General features: G+C 43.7%; 2 protein-coding genes across 2 annotated transcripts in view; one reads left to right on the top strand and one right to left on the bottom strand.

The window, feature by feature from the left end:
* Nucleotides 1-15,011, top strand: part of T265_03039 (hypothetical protein) — a gene marked incomplete at both ends in the record, with an annotated part of 43,484 nt that overhangs the window by 24,948 nt on the left and 3,525 nt on the right. The window contains 5 exons of the mRNA XM_009167428.1: nucleotides 265-436; nucleotides 4,147-4,211; nucleotides 8,378-8,545; nucleotides 12,070-12,349; nucleotides 14,508-14,707. Of these exons, the coding sequence (XP_009165692.1) occupies nucleotides 265-436; nucleotides 4,147-4,211; nucleotides 8,378-8,545; nucleotides 12,070-12,349; nucleotides 14,508-14,707 (885 nt within the window). The remainder of the gene's footprint in view (nucleotides 1-264; nucleotides 437-4,146; nucleotides 4,212-8,377; nucleotides 8,546-12,069; nucleotides 12,350-14,507; nucleotides 14,708-15,011) is intronic.
* T265_03038 (hypothetical protein) lies at nucleotides 2,135-2,509 on the bottom strand (the record flags this gene model as incomplete). The annotated part of the gene is made up of 1 exon (XM_009167427.1): nucleotides 2,135-2,509. The coding sequence occupies one exon, from the start codon at nucleotides 2,507-2,509 to the stop codon at nucleotides 2,135-2,137; it is 375 nt and encodes a 124-aa protein (XP_009165691.1).

Below are 15,011 nucleotides of genomic sequence, written 5' to 3'. Positions count from 1 at the left end.
CGCTACTTACCTGTGCAGCAATCACGGTTTTATTGACTTTGTTTATGACCTGATTATCCACGGTTGTGAAACTGCGTTACCCGGAGTTTTCGGTTCTCTGAGCCACGATGGATACTGCTGGTTAAGTTGACAGGTTTCACTTAGGTACATAGCTGAACTACGACTAAACTGTTTGGTCCCGACCTGTTGGTCGGCAACTTGAACTCTGTTTGGCGTAGCCAACTGCTGAATTCGATTTATCTGTCACCCCCTTCCTAAACACAGGAAGAAAAAACGCTCAGGGAGTTCAAATCATTTGAAGTTCTCGATGCGCAAAAAGGTGGTGTTCGTTTTCGCAACTCCACCATGTCTCAGCTGAACTCTAGCCACCTCGAAATGAAGCAGGAGTATGCGGCTGCTCAGCAGACCATTGTGGATGAGGTGATACGAATCACAGGTCAGCCTTATTTTTCTCCTATTTGAATCTTACTTTGCTCGTACGTGTATTTGTTAGCCATACTGGGTTTCGAAAGTATACAGACCTAATGCGTGTGCCGGAGGTAACCGAAATCGATTTCATTCTCCCAGTGGAACACAACTCATAGTTTGCTGTAAACTCGTAGTTTGCAAATGAGTAATTTTTTTCTGTCTGAAAAATGAAGATTCTCTAATGAACTTCTACATGCACTGAAATAAACAGGTGCTCATTTACGATTTTGGCACAAACTTGTGTAGTGCACAGATTCCTTCCTGTTTTTTTAAAATGTTCATCTTTGAACAGCTGACTTAATCAGGTCTATTACTCCAACGTTCTTCTGGTGGAAATCTGCCACCCTGTGATGCTATCTCTCGATTACTCAATCTTTCGGCCTACTCCAAGGAACTGAACTGTTTAGCCCTTACCAAACCGTCGTATTTCGTTTGGATACTTAGCGGTTGTCGATTGATTCCCTTCCAATCCGCGGAGGATAACGCATAAAGTGCTGTTCGTTTTATTTACTGGGAGAATATATTATTTTGTCTAACTTCCTTCTCAGCTTCGATCTTTCTCCTTACCTCTCTACTTCGATGTTTTTTTCCAGCCGGTTAAACCCATACANTACACGAACTCAACGCATGTACCGCTCTTCTGGATGTGATTGTTAGCTTGGCCGTGACTGCATGTTCCGCTACTGGGGGACAGTATGTTCGTCCAAGACTATTGCCTCGGGAGAGCGGTAGAATGGTGTTCAAAGAAATGCGTCATCCCTGCTTGGAATTACAGGATACCGGATCTGTGATTCCAAATGATGTTCATCTGGAACGCGGTATATTTCTGGCAGATTTTTACTCCGCCACGCGTTACAAAGACGATTGAACTGGAATTCTGTAGTAACGGTATTTTTCTTAGCTTAGTTCTCGGTCTGAGCCTTCCAAGCTAGCGCCCACATCAAAACAACCACCAAAGTTGCACAAGGTATATTAAGACCCAAAACGAAATAAGGAACACTTTTATAGCGCTTCATATATATGGCGTAAGCGGCAATAACTTTCAGGAAATTCTGACGCATTCCGGATGCGCCAATACTAGGTCATGATTGGCCTTTGGGTCCAGACTTTCGACTAATCAGATCTTGGCTTGATGTCGGACCGGCAAGTGTCCCGAGTTTTTGGCAAATCTTGTGTGGGATGGACTTCTCGGCCGTAGCAGCACCTAACTGCGAGCGGCAAAGAGGGATCTGTGTGGAATTCCGCCTAACACATTCATTGGCCACATGTAAGATTCGATTCGCAGCTGAAATCCAAACACCGCATCGCATCCAATTAGGTGTGGTTGCTTCAAAAGTGTATGTTATCCTTACCACTTGAGCATCGATGTTAGCAGGCACTGCATGGAGTATTTGTTTTGAAAACCGCGCGTAGCGACACATGGGAACTTCTTTGACTGGAACTCAAACGCGTCAAACCATCCATGCCATAAGGATGCTTGTGCCTGTGCATTGACTCCCCCACTCAATAAGATACTCTTTAATGCAAGACATCTTCCATGTAATGACTTGAAATTGGCACGGGCTTGTCGTCGGAGTTCCTACGGCCATCCCTCTGAAGCGAATGACACGGTAAATTCAGCTCTGTTAGGCTGAAAAACTCCTCATTAAATTGCGGATTTTCTTTATCATATATTCGCAGGCAATTCTTCTGATTGAGCAGCTGGTAGTTGCATGTATTGCTGCTGCCAGCGCACGGGTGCAAATTTGTACTTTGGCAGAAATTTGTGACGGCGTACTTCCAATCCACTCTGTCTCTTGTCGATGTTGTGAGGTTGATTGTAGCCTAACCGAAGTACGACGTTCTTTTCCACAGATTTAAACTTAACTACAGGGTTCTGTATATAGGGTGTGCCAGTCACTACGTCTGCCGCGAAACGTGTCTCCTTTCGATGAGGAACGATCCGAATGGGGAGCCCCGTAAAGCACTGGCCTGGAGGGATGCGATTTTGAACCCTCGAAGAATTGGGGCTGAGAAGAATAAAACTATCGTTTGAATACATGTGTTCAAATGAGGGAAACAAAATAGAGAGATCTAAAGAGGACTTTTCTGTGTCTATACCAGAAACGCTGCAATTTCCGGCGTATTTCTGCAGTGGAAGGTGATGGAGTTAAGTAAGACAGGGTACACTGATTACAGCCACGACTTCCTTGCTGGTAAGATCCAAACCCTGTTATATGACGGAATCAGTGAGGTATTCACCAACGCATTATGCTGTCGAAAGTCTGTCATTGATTCAGCTGGAGCTCTTCGTTGATCTTTACAGCAGAATCCGGCCTAATAAATCGAATAGCGGCACTATGCACAGGTCTTCTGCTAAAGAGTGGATGGAGTTCCCGGGAGGATATCTCCAACGCTCATAAGTTTTCGGAAGTGTTCTAGCTTTACACCGTTGGCTTGTCACGACCATCCGGATATGGGTGTTTGAACAGGAAAGTGTCTCGGATTGGTGCAAAAATCAGTGGATAAATTTGCTTTACTTTGCGAATAATCATAGTTGGAACATATGTCCACGAAGAGGCGCACCATGCTCATTGGCAGTTTGGTTCCCAGGATGGGAGTACCTTCCTGAAGGATCACGGTATTTTGATACCTGCCATGTTCTCTTGGAATGGACTTTAGTCAAAGCACCGGGCAAGCTATTTTACCCCCTTCATTGTTTTGATGCCGGAGCCAACCTGTTGCATTATTTCCTAGTTTGACATAGCTGCCTGGCTCTACTCGAGGTAGTGTCAATGTGAATGCAAACTGTGGCTTGTGACGGTTTGTAGAGTGAACGGAAGTAGAATTCCTAAGCACTCTTTGCCGGGTTGTTTATTCCTTACCCAACTTGTGACTCAGTGGAGTGACCGAAATTAGTGATTATTGCTGGTACTGAAAGGTTTTTCCACTATTATAATGACCTGTCATTTGCAGTTAGAAAATGACTTCCAATGGCACATGAGTCCTTCCTATTTTAGGCTGAGCCGCGGTCTTACATCTCGCACTCATGGCGCAGGCAATCCTCACCCGTTGTTTTTTTTTAGAAACTTTTATCAGCAGTGATTTTGAGCATGATACACAATAAGCGGAAGAATTCGCTTCAATTGCCTTATCAGGCTTTCGAGGATCCTCCGAATTAAAAATTGATGTTGAGTAAATGTAATCTACATTTATGGATAACATTCTGATTGGTCAAATATTATGGGATCTGGAATCTACCACCGTTAATTTCTATATATACGGTTTGTATTGTATGGCTTTCACAGGCAGTCGGTGTTCACCTAGCTTGGTTCACTCTAACACATCTTGGCTGCTACTTTCTGCTTTCGTGAGAATACCACAAAACGTTATCAGTGCTACTTGATGATGCCGGTTGAGCTTTTCAGTCTACTCAGGCACTGTGATTCGAGAACGGAATGTGTGTATTTAATGCTGCTCCTCTAAGGAGCCACACGTTTGTGGTATCCCATGTTACTTCCTGCTTGAAAGCAGGTAACTTAGGCGGACCTGAATATCTCGATTACCCTTTAATAGGCCTTCTCTCGTGATTGTTGGCGACCATTAATAATTATGCGCTGTGTTGCACTATCTCGAATCACAAACGGCTTGCACCGTTCCCCTGATGACTGGCTTTTCCCGTCACTTTCCTGTTCACAGGTAAACAGATTTTCTTGGTAATTACGGGTCCGAACATGGGTGGAAAATCCACTTACATCCGAAGCGTAAGTTTCGCGTTATGCCACTCCACACTGCGCTGTTTCCCATCGTTTCCGCGACATTTGCTTTCATCCATCTCCCGCTGTGTCCATGTGCGTTTTGACACTTGCACCAGAACACAGCTGTTTCTTTGCTAATGTTCTTCGGTCAGTGGCATTTGGTCTACTGACTGTCCCAGCACAAAGTCACAGTGCCCCAGCTGTCTTGTCAACCCTTAATCTTTATCAGTCGACCGCTTAGTGCGGTTGGATTGCCCTCAAACAGGTCATAGGCTTTTCATTGTTATTCTCGTGATTCTTTTACTTCCTTGGTCTGGAAAATAAGGTCAGATCTTTGCAATGCACTCTTTGTTCGCTACCTTCTTCGTTCTCAATTATATGTGTATCGCGATATCTCGGATACCGTAGCGACTGAAACATGAGGCTGCCTGGTGCAGCACATGCATCCGCCTGTAAATATCAAAACCGACAGATTTAGCTGGATTCCAGGTGAGTCTCTCGCAAAACCAAATTAGTTTGCAAATGAGTGTATTTCGCTAAGATCAGATCTGTTTTCCTCCAAATCTCCCAGCATTGATGATTTAAATTTCGTATAGTGCACCTTTTAGAAAAAACTGGTTGTAGCTGAGTTCAAACCAAAGCTAACAATGGGCATGTTTCAGAATATACGATATTTTTCACTGGTAATCGCGAAATGATGACGTTTTTGAATGCTCATAAATTTATGTACGGATTGAAGCATTTTAAATTGAAATGTCGTTTCTTCGAATTCCCTCTATATGAAAATGCAAAGGAATCTTAGGTAAACATCCAGATGTCGTATTTGACCATATTACCCTCTGGTTCAAGCGTTCCCTGTCACAGAAACGTAATCACAAGCTTTAAGTTATCCTCCATTATCACCCGAACTACTGTGAAGCCCTCTTTTCTTACTGATGAACCAAACCATCTGGAGAGTCCTTGTATCATTTTTTAATTACCAAGCAATTTTGCTCGTCCCTCCATAATATATGACAGTCTTCTCTCTTGACTCATACTGCCTCATACTTTCTAGTTAGGCACATAGCCTTCATTATTTTCTTGCTGAACACACCTGACCCTAAATTGTAGCTTGGTGGACCTTCTTATGTCCGAGGTACTTCTCAGCTGGTTACATGCAGTCCTCTGTGAATTTCGCTTCGCAGTGCCGTACAGGGATCGCGGTAGGTACATGGTCTCCCTGGAACTCTGCCCGGGCGAAATTTTTCGATCAAATGAATTCCGTTTGGGCCTATTCCGACACCGTATTGGACACAGTTGGTTTATATACATGCGGGTGATAACGAGGATTCCAGTACAATCCCATCAGTTGATGCAAACTATGATCTTCTCACATCAAAGATGTTTCTTACCGTTTAGTGGCAGTCACCATTTAGCAAACCGCATTGGTGGTGTTAAAGCATACATGTTGGAATCGTGGTTATCTTGCGCGCCGAATGCAGCTCAAATGGTTACCGGATAGCAGCAACAACACCCCACATTCTGTAGATAGTTCCTTTTCTTATTCATTGCATCGCTTCACAATCTGAGAATTTGTATCCTGGTCCATAAGCAGATGCTTAAATCGCCTTCTGCTACTCCACAAGTTTGTGGCTGAATTCCATTTCCACGTTTCTTTTTTCGGAAACCTGTAGGCTTTCGTTTGGTGGATGTTTGTCATCCCGATCTTCCGTTTCCTGATACTTGGCGTTCCTCGTAGATTTATTCTTACTTTATATCCGGTTTAGCGACGTTCCCAACTCTGGAGAACCATCCATTATTGTTTACTTGCCTTGCCTGTCCAGCCCTCGTTGATATATACTCGTGGTGTGTGATGCATTCTTGTTTTTCTCCTGTTCGATGCTGGTCATCTCATCCATCGATATTGATTATCTATTTCTCTGCTAGGTCGGTGTTATCACTGCGATGGCTCAAATTGGCAGTTTTGTGCCCTGTTCGTTTGCTGAACTATTTCCTGTGGATGCAGTGATGGCACGCGACTATCAGATTCTGCTTGAAAGACAAATTGCCACGTTCTACCACCAGCTTTTGTGTGTACTCTTTCGTATGCTCTTGCCGAGCATCATACGTTGGTCGTGCGACAAGACATTTGTCGGACAGAATACGCGAACACAATCCCGCATCTCTGAGTGGTAGTGGGAAGAAACCAGGCTCAAGCGCGATTGCAGCACACTTGGCCGAAACCTGTCATATCATAGACAAGGAGCAAGCCTTCACCATCATTTACCGGGTACCTCTGAACGGACCACGACTGGTACGATCCAAACTACTATCGATCGCAGAGGCGATAGGAATCCGACTGCTGGATCCACAACTTTGCATCCAAAAGAAACTTGTGCGACCTCTGAACTTGAACTGGCCTACGAAACATCTGGTCCCACAAGTCTGTCTGACATTGACGTCATGACCCATTGACCTACCCCTCACCCAACCCCCTTCCTTTGACTTCTATTTCTCTAAAGTGTAGCCGCGATCTTAACCTTTTCCACGTGATTTCTGCTACCATATAAATTTGTGATGTATTAGCCAAGATGAACAATCACAGAAAACAAGCTTTGTTCGCTACCTTCTTCGTTCTCAATTATATGTGTATCGCGATATCTCGGATACCGTAGCGACTGAAACATGAGGCTGCCTGGTGCAGCACATGCATCCGCCTGTAAATATCAAAACCGACAGATTTAGCTGGATTCCAGGTGAGTCTCTCGCAAAACCAAATTAGTTTGCAAATGAGTGTATTTCGCTAAGATCAGATCTGTTTTCCTCCAAATCTCCCAGCATTGATGATTTAAATTTCGTATAGTGCACCTTTTAGAAAAAACTGGTTGTAGCTGAGTTCAAACCAAAGCTAACAATGGGCATGTTTCAGAATATACGATATTTTTCACTGGTAATCGCGAAATGATGACGTTTTTGAATGCTCATAAATTTATGTACGGATTGAAGCATTTTAAATTGAAATGTCGTTTCTTCGAATTCCCTCTATATGAAAATGCAAAGGAATCTTAGGTAAACATCCAGATGTCGTATTTGACCATATTACCCTCTGGTTCAAGCGTTCCCTGTCACAGAAACGTAATCACAAGCTTTAAGTTATCCTCCATTATCACCCGAACTACTGTGAAGCCCTCTTTTCTTACTGATGAACCAAACCATCTGGAGAGTCCTTGTATCATTTTTTAATTACCAAGCAATTTTGCTCGTCCCTCCATAATATATGACAGTCTTCTCTCTTGACTCATACTGCCTCATACTTTCTAGTTAGGCACATAGCCTTCATTATTTTCTTGCTGAACACACCTGACCCTAAATTGTAGCTTGGTGGACCTTCTTATGTCCGAGGTACTTCTCAGCTGGTTACATGCAGTCCTCTGTGAATTTCGCTTCGCAGTGCCGTACAGGGATCGCGGTAGGTACATGGTCTCCCTGGAACTCTGCCCGAGCGAAATTTTTCGATCAAATGAATTCCGTTTGGGCCTATTCCGACACCGTATTGGACACAGTTGGTTTATATACATGCGGGTGATAACGAGGATTCCAGTACAATCCCATCAGTTGATGCAAACTATGATCTTCTCACATCAAAGATGTTTCTTACCGTTTAGTGGCAGTCACCATTTAGCAAACCGCATTGGTGGTGTTAAAGCATACATGTTGGAATCGTGGTTATCTTGCGCGCCGAATGCAGCTCAAATGGTTACCGGATAGCAGCAACAACACCCCACATTCTGTAGATAGTTCCTTTTCTTATTCATTGCATCGCTTCACAATCTGAGAATTTGTATCCTGGTCCATAAGCAGATGCTTAAATCGCCTTCTGCTACTCCACAAGTTTGTGGCTGAATTCCATTTCCACGTTTCTTTTTTCGGAAACCTGTAGGCTTTCGTTTGGTGGATGTTTGTCATCCCGATCTTCCGTTTCCTGATACTTGGCGTTCCTCGTAGATTTATTCTTACTTTATATCCGGTTTAGCGACGTTCCCAACTCTGGAGAACCATCCATTATTGTTTACTTGCCTTGCCTGTCCAGCCCTCGTTGATATATACTCGTGGTGTGTGATGCATTCTTGTTTTTCTCCTGTTCGATGCTGGTCATCTCATCCATCGATATTGATTATCTATTTCTCTGCTAGGTCGGTGTTATCACTGCGATGGCTCAAATTGGCAGTTTTGTGCCCTGTTCGTTTGCTGAACTATTTCCTGTGGATGCAGTGATGGCACGCGTTGGGGCAGCCGATTGTCAGATTCGAGGGGTGTCAACGTTTATGGCGGAGATGCTGGAAACTTCTTCAGTCTTACGAGTGAGTAGTGGCGAAAATATCTTACCTTCGGACGAAATGATTTGAGTTTGTCTTGTTTCACAACCACTTGGACGCGCTTTTGAAGCTATTCTTTGGTATTCCTGGCTGGGTTCAGATGTGTATACATGTCAAATTGAATGTGTCTGAAATCACTGTGCTTTCATTCAAGTTATTGTCAAATGTGTACTGATCCCATTCTCTTTATCCTAGAATCTGTGACATCTTTTATTTCTGAGCAGAATTATGGGTAACACATACAACTATCCATGTTCCGTTCTAGTTTATTAGGGAACAGATTGAGCAGCACATATTGCTTGGTCTGAGGACGAATTAAGTGAAAAATTGACATTCTGCTTGGACCGAAATGTTTGGAATTATGGTCGACGGTTTTGTGCATATCATGTCGACAGATAGTTCATTCCTTCGACTGGGCCTTTTGTCTATCGCACAATGTGGACAAAACACTTAAATGAAACCATTGGCTTCACGGACGGAAAGGTTTTCTGTAAGCTCACCTGTTCGAAATCCAAACGAATGTTTGAGTGATGCGATCATCAAACAAGTGACAATTTTGTACGGGCTATTGAATATTCTGTAAAAACTCTTCACATTTGCCAACATCTTTCTGTTTTTATGGTCGTGGCTTCTGAAGTGGTTGGTCATCATCTTACTTGTTTGACCATTCTAAAGTTTAAGGTATTCCCTCATCTTTTTGATTGTGACACTCGCCTTAATCAATGTCGGTGCTCCACGAATTGTCACTGTGATGGAATTCATTTTTAACGAAAATCATGCAACGCCTGATCGCTATGGTTCTCAGGCATGTGTGATGGATGAGATCCCATAGTCGGTCCACGAACTAGCCAGCCTATTTGCCCACCACGTTTGTCCTTCAACAAACCGTGATTCATGTGCACTATCATGCGCGTAAGTTGCAATCAAGATGAAGACATTGTTGTGCATCGTGAAAAGTAGTGAGTAGACTGTATTTGACTGCAAGGTTTTTCATCACAGGGGAACTTTGGACGATTTCATTATTTCGCGTCTCAAGAGTTGGCTTCTCTATCATTGAAGTTTTCCGACTTTTATGGACATATCAACTTGTGTGAGGGTAAGGCACCCCGTGGGGATTGGGTGAGTAGGATTCTCCTCAAGTTCTACCTCTCCAACGGCCATTTCTGCTGTGAATTCTTATATCCTCTTCTGAACCACCGACAAATATCCACACTTCCAGTCATTCTATTCTTTGGGGCGTTACAACGTATTTTCGTTGGCTAAAAAGTGTGATGGACCTATTGGAATTCGCTTTCCACCTTTGTTCCTATTTTTAAGGCACAATGATTTCGCAACAAGCTCTATCCAAGGTCCATTTGATGACGCTATCTCGATGTTCCAATTTTCGGTCGTGACATTTACTGCGCATAGCAAATATGTTCAGTCGGAAACTGCGTTATTTACCCCTTGCGTGTTCTCACAAATTTAATCCGTACTCTCATGTCCGCAGACCCTCCCCGTTTTCCGGCCAGGTCAAATCTTTGTATATGCTGTATGACTATTTTGGCGCATTATACAGACTTAGCCCTTCACATTTGGGTGATAAGCGTTTTTATATCCCCCGTCATCTTTATACTACTGTGGTGTGTGTTTGGCAACTTTGTCAAATAAGTTGTCATTTGGCATCTTCCGTGTACGTTCCACATTCGTAGAACCACGTTACACGCACTCCGTAAGCTACAGGTAATTAGCGTGGTCAAATTTGATTTTTCGTATACCTTATACACCTGTTTATATACGTCCTACCTGTCTTTATTGCACTAGTTAATCTGACTAACTCCTAGCCAATTTGTAGTCCCATCTGTCGAAGGATCTAGTAGACGTTGGGTGCCATAGGATAATGGTTTCTCCACTCTCATCAGCAACAAACGCAAAACGTTCTACAGTCATAGGTTGGAAGCACAGTGAACTCCACGCACCATTTAGTCGCACAGGCACACGGAAGGGGCGAATTGGGTAGAATGAGTTCTGTCGTTATGTGATACCCTGAACCAGCAACTTTTGTGCCCAAATTTCAGGTTGATGTGACTTCCTCATCATTGGTTCGCATAGTCAGCACTCTGATGCTTCCGCAATAGTGTTATGGCATCGAAAGTTTCGTTCGTTTGTGAGACATTGACATTGAAGGCACCTGAACCAAAATTTTGCGCATAAAAGGTTTGGAGGTTGTCCGACCCGACTTATCCTTCTGTGTGCCCGTTCGACTCACTGTTTTTTGGTTGTTGCTCCGCTCCCAACCCACCAATTTGATGAGTTTTATGTTTACTACTGATGAAAGCCAAGGGACTGTTAGCACCTTGCAGTCCACATCTTCTGACTTATTTTTACAAACTGGCTCAACGGGACTCATTTTGCCATCGTTCGGAGATTAAATGTTACAATCCCAAACTTCCATCTGTGTCTCCGCGATGGCCAACTTACGGCGGTGTTTTGTGGCACCAGCAGAGACTCACCGCTTGTATCACTGATCAATCCAATGAACCGAAACCCCACTCAAACTGCTTCCCCGCAGCTCTGGTTGTCATAACATACTAGCTCAGGGACGATGTATGGAAGTTACTCATAACGGGCAAATATGGACGAATGAGCAAATTGCAATTGTGTTCACGAAATCGTCGCAGTTGGGGAGGTTCGCCGTTTGGAATACCGTAATGCTTACTGTTCTCTTTCCGTGAATTATTGTGACCGATATTTTTGTTTCACTGTCGGTTTCACTAATCAACTGTAAAGCTGCAGTATTGTTTGTTTTTGCTTTACGATTGGAGCTGCAAAGCGCCTTTAGTGTTCTGCTTCCAGCATTCATCATTTTTACATTCCCTCGGGGGTAGTTGTCCTGTTAATTTGTTAGCTTTCGAAAAAAATAATGTCACAATTTCCAACGTTAAAATAAAACCTTTTTTGGGCGGGGGAAGAAAGACGACTGTGTTCAGACTGGCGGAATGTAGGTTTCAGGGGCTTGGTGCGCCAAATACACCGGGAAGAAAGCAGTCATACTTACTATTATCCACCGGTAAACTGAAGTGAACCGACGTCATACACCAAATTTTCTAGCAATCATTCCTACTGTGCCTCTACACTGTGTGCATTGTTCTCCCCAGTGCCCGTCTAGCGTGAATTCAAGTTACCTGTACCACATACCTGCAACTTGTGTAGGCTGCATACACACATATGTGCCCGCACTTATGTACCCTCATTCCAGTATATAATTCACTGCTAATATCGGAATCTTCAGTCGCCACAGATACTCAGTACTGAAGATTTCGAAGCAGTTAAGACTGTGACTGGTTGGATCGTTAGACTGTTCCAATGCACACTGATGTGTGTTTCGCACTGCTATAAACAAATGGATATATTCAACCCAGCTGGTGTGTGCTGTTGCGCCTTTCTTCCGTTAGTTAGTATGGCTTAGACTAAACAAAATTAATATCCATCAGGCATTTTTCTTTTCATTTTGTTTTTGAACACGTTAGGCAGCCACCCCGAATTCCTTGGTTATAATCGACGAACTGGGCCGCGGAACGTCTACCTTTGATGGCTTCGGTCTGGCTTGGGCTGTAGCTTCGCATCTAGCAGGACCACAGCTGGGTTGTTTGAGTTTGTTTGCCACGCATTTCCACGAGTTGACCATTCTGGCTCATCATATGCCCGGTCGTGTATCCAACCTGCGTGTCACCGCTCACGTGTCTCCAGGAGGCAGCGCTGACTCCATAAACGGTTCAGGTGTTGTAATGCTGTACAAGGTTGAACCAGGTGAGTGACGATACTGGGCGAACCCTTTAGTATGTCATAGAAAGCTTGTTGGTAGCTCACATCAGGGACTTGTCCATCACTAAATGTAAAACGACGCCAATTTATTGATATTCTGACGTCGAATGTCGTCGTCAGGTGTAGTACCCGCTCCGTGTAAATACCTCATCCTCAATATGACCGCCTGTCTGTCACTTGAACTTCTCAGTGCCCCAGTTGCTAGGAGCTGCTTCTCTAGCATGCACATACGGGAAAGTAGTTCCATTTGCCATGGTTTTGCTCACTACTGAGTAACAGATCGACAGCTCACTGGGTAATACGGTCCATAGTATTGTGGTGTAAGTGAGTAATAACTGAAATGCATTGATCATCGGCGTTTTGATGTTTGAGTGGGAACAAAGTAGCTGTGTCTTGAAGAAAATAGCTTGGTCAGAAACTCAGCTACTGTTAGCGGCCACTCACAGTGGCCAAGTTTTTGTCCCAAACACCCTCACCGAGCGCACCGCTGTATTGCAAAGTTTATCGAAAACGGGCAAGCTGATAGCACATCAACACCAAAGATGCATCATATTGGCAGACTATTCCGTTCGACCCGCGTTTAGGGAAATTTCGTTTGTGGCTAAACCACTGGAGGCACACAACATTCCAGTCGCTTGGATGTGACGTCGAGGTTTGTCTGAAAGTATCAGACGACCCCAAACACTTGTAGTGCTATTTTGCATTTTGCGGCTTCTAGGCATGAGATGATCACCCAAAGCATTGTGGTGAGGAAAGCTTATCTATTTTGTTACCACTTGTATATTCCACATAAATTGATAGCTACTGACGTTGCCATCACGCGACGTGACAATTGATATCGTTCCACGAAATCCTCTGCTGTATAAAACCGATAAGATTGACGCCACTTTAGACGCTACGTTTCATTGCCAATCAGTTGCTTCCAACTGTACTTCAGTTCCCTTTCAAGGAATTTCACGATCACTTCTCTTTAGTCCAGGTATGAAACTCGTTGCAGAACTCGTTCCTGTAATCCGTACATTTTTGTATGAGAAGTTCCCCCTTGATTTCTGTTAGACAAAAAAATTGGGTGCGGTTTCTCAATTGCCATTATTCTCTAACTAAGGACAGTCTTCATAAGAAGAATACTTTGATAATGCTGCCCCAGTGCAAAATCTTAATCAGGTTTGACTGACTCGAGCCAGGCTTATAGGATCTGACAATGGACGGTTCAGTTGTTGTGTTCTGAATGCATTGAATCAATACTCTCTAAAGGTTGCTAAATTCGTTTGTGAGCTCTTAGTACTGGTGAGCATATGTGGCTGTTTGATATGCTCTACGTAGGCTACTGGCCTCATAGTGATCTCCAAATATGGTCCGCGAAACAGTTGCTTATAAAGAATACGCTGTAGCTCTTGCCACGCACTGGCATTTACGTTCTCGATTAAACTGTAGTTGCGCTTTGAAACCCAGTTGTTTTTATTTGACCGCGTCCTCTAATCTTAGATTTGGGCACGTCTCCACAATGTAGTTATGTTTTTTTCCCTGAATCTTATTTTTTGGTGTGGGAGAAATGGTTTCGCCCATGGCAGCAAAAATTGGTAGGTAAGATGAAGCGGGCTTACAAACCGGATGCGGCCGAGGGTCGTAATTTACAGGAACATGACCCATGTTGGGGTCTATGTTGGATTGCGAACACAGCTAAACCCTGGGCGCAGTATGTGGGAGTTTAATGGGTGTTCCATTGGAGAAAAAGTACTCAGCAGCGTTCGGACCACGGTTATTTGTATCCCTGTGAGGGTACAGGTTCGACGACCATGTCTTCCAGTTATGGACAACAGGATAGGCACGCCCCGTATCTCGATATATCCGATGTGCTCTCTTCTGCGGGTGTATATATCATGTCAAACCACCCTCTCCATCTTCATCCAAATCTGATAGTAATTACCAGATTGAATTCCGTTTTTTTTAAAATCTCAACGTAACCTTGACAGACATCCCGTTATTTTGATAAAAGTATTGAACAATTTTTTTAAACAATATACCGGAATAGAGTTTTGTTTGTTTGGACGTTTGTGTTTTGCACCATAACCTTTTCTCAGCCACACCAGCGGAAAACCCTTGTTGGTTTATCACACTGTTTTTGTATGCTTCTTCATTTTAGGTATTTGCACTCGTAGCTATGGCTTAGATGTTGCAAAGCTTGTTGGCCTCCCTGACAAAGTGCTTACCGAAGCCGAACACAAAGCTGCCCGTGACGAGCAGTTGGAATCTTTGTGGCTAACTTTGGACGGGAAATACCGCATGGACAGTGATGGCGATCCTGCCTCCAAACGTATACGTTGGGACAGCGATGTATCTGAGGTGCGCTAGCTTGGTTGTCCATGGTTACGTTGATGGTCTTCCGATTTCTGCTGTCAGTTTGTGCTTCTGGTTTCAATTTAAACAGGTCAAAAATCATTATGGCATTCAGAGCTTGGGCAGGAGTATCTTTTGAACGCAAGCTTTAGGTGTAAATTTTTGTGAGGTAACCGGTTACTTACTTTTGCCATTCGTATTGAGTTCGTAATATGTGACCTGTAGGTAATAGTAGTATTAGTAGGGGACGAGATAGCACAGTGGTCAGAGCGTGGAGTTGCTGATCGGAAGGTACGTGGTTCTAACCAGA

Source organism: Opisthorchis viverrini (assembly GCF_000715545.1).
Source record: "Opisthorchis viverrini unplaced genomic scaffold opera_v5_41, whole genome shotgun sequence".
Lineage (NCBI taxonomy): Eukaryota > Metazoa > Platyhelminthes > Trematoda > Opisthorchiida > Opisthorchiidae > Opisthorchis > Opisthorchis viverrini.
Note: the sequence above shows the minus strand (reverse complement) of the source record. Positions and strands in the feature narration are given on the sequence as shown.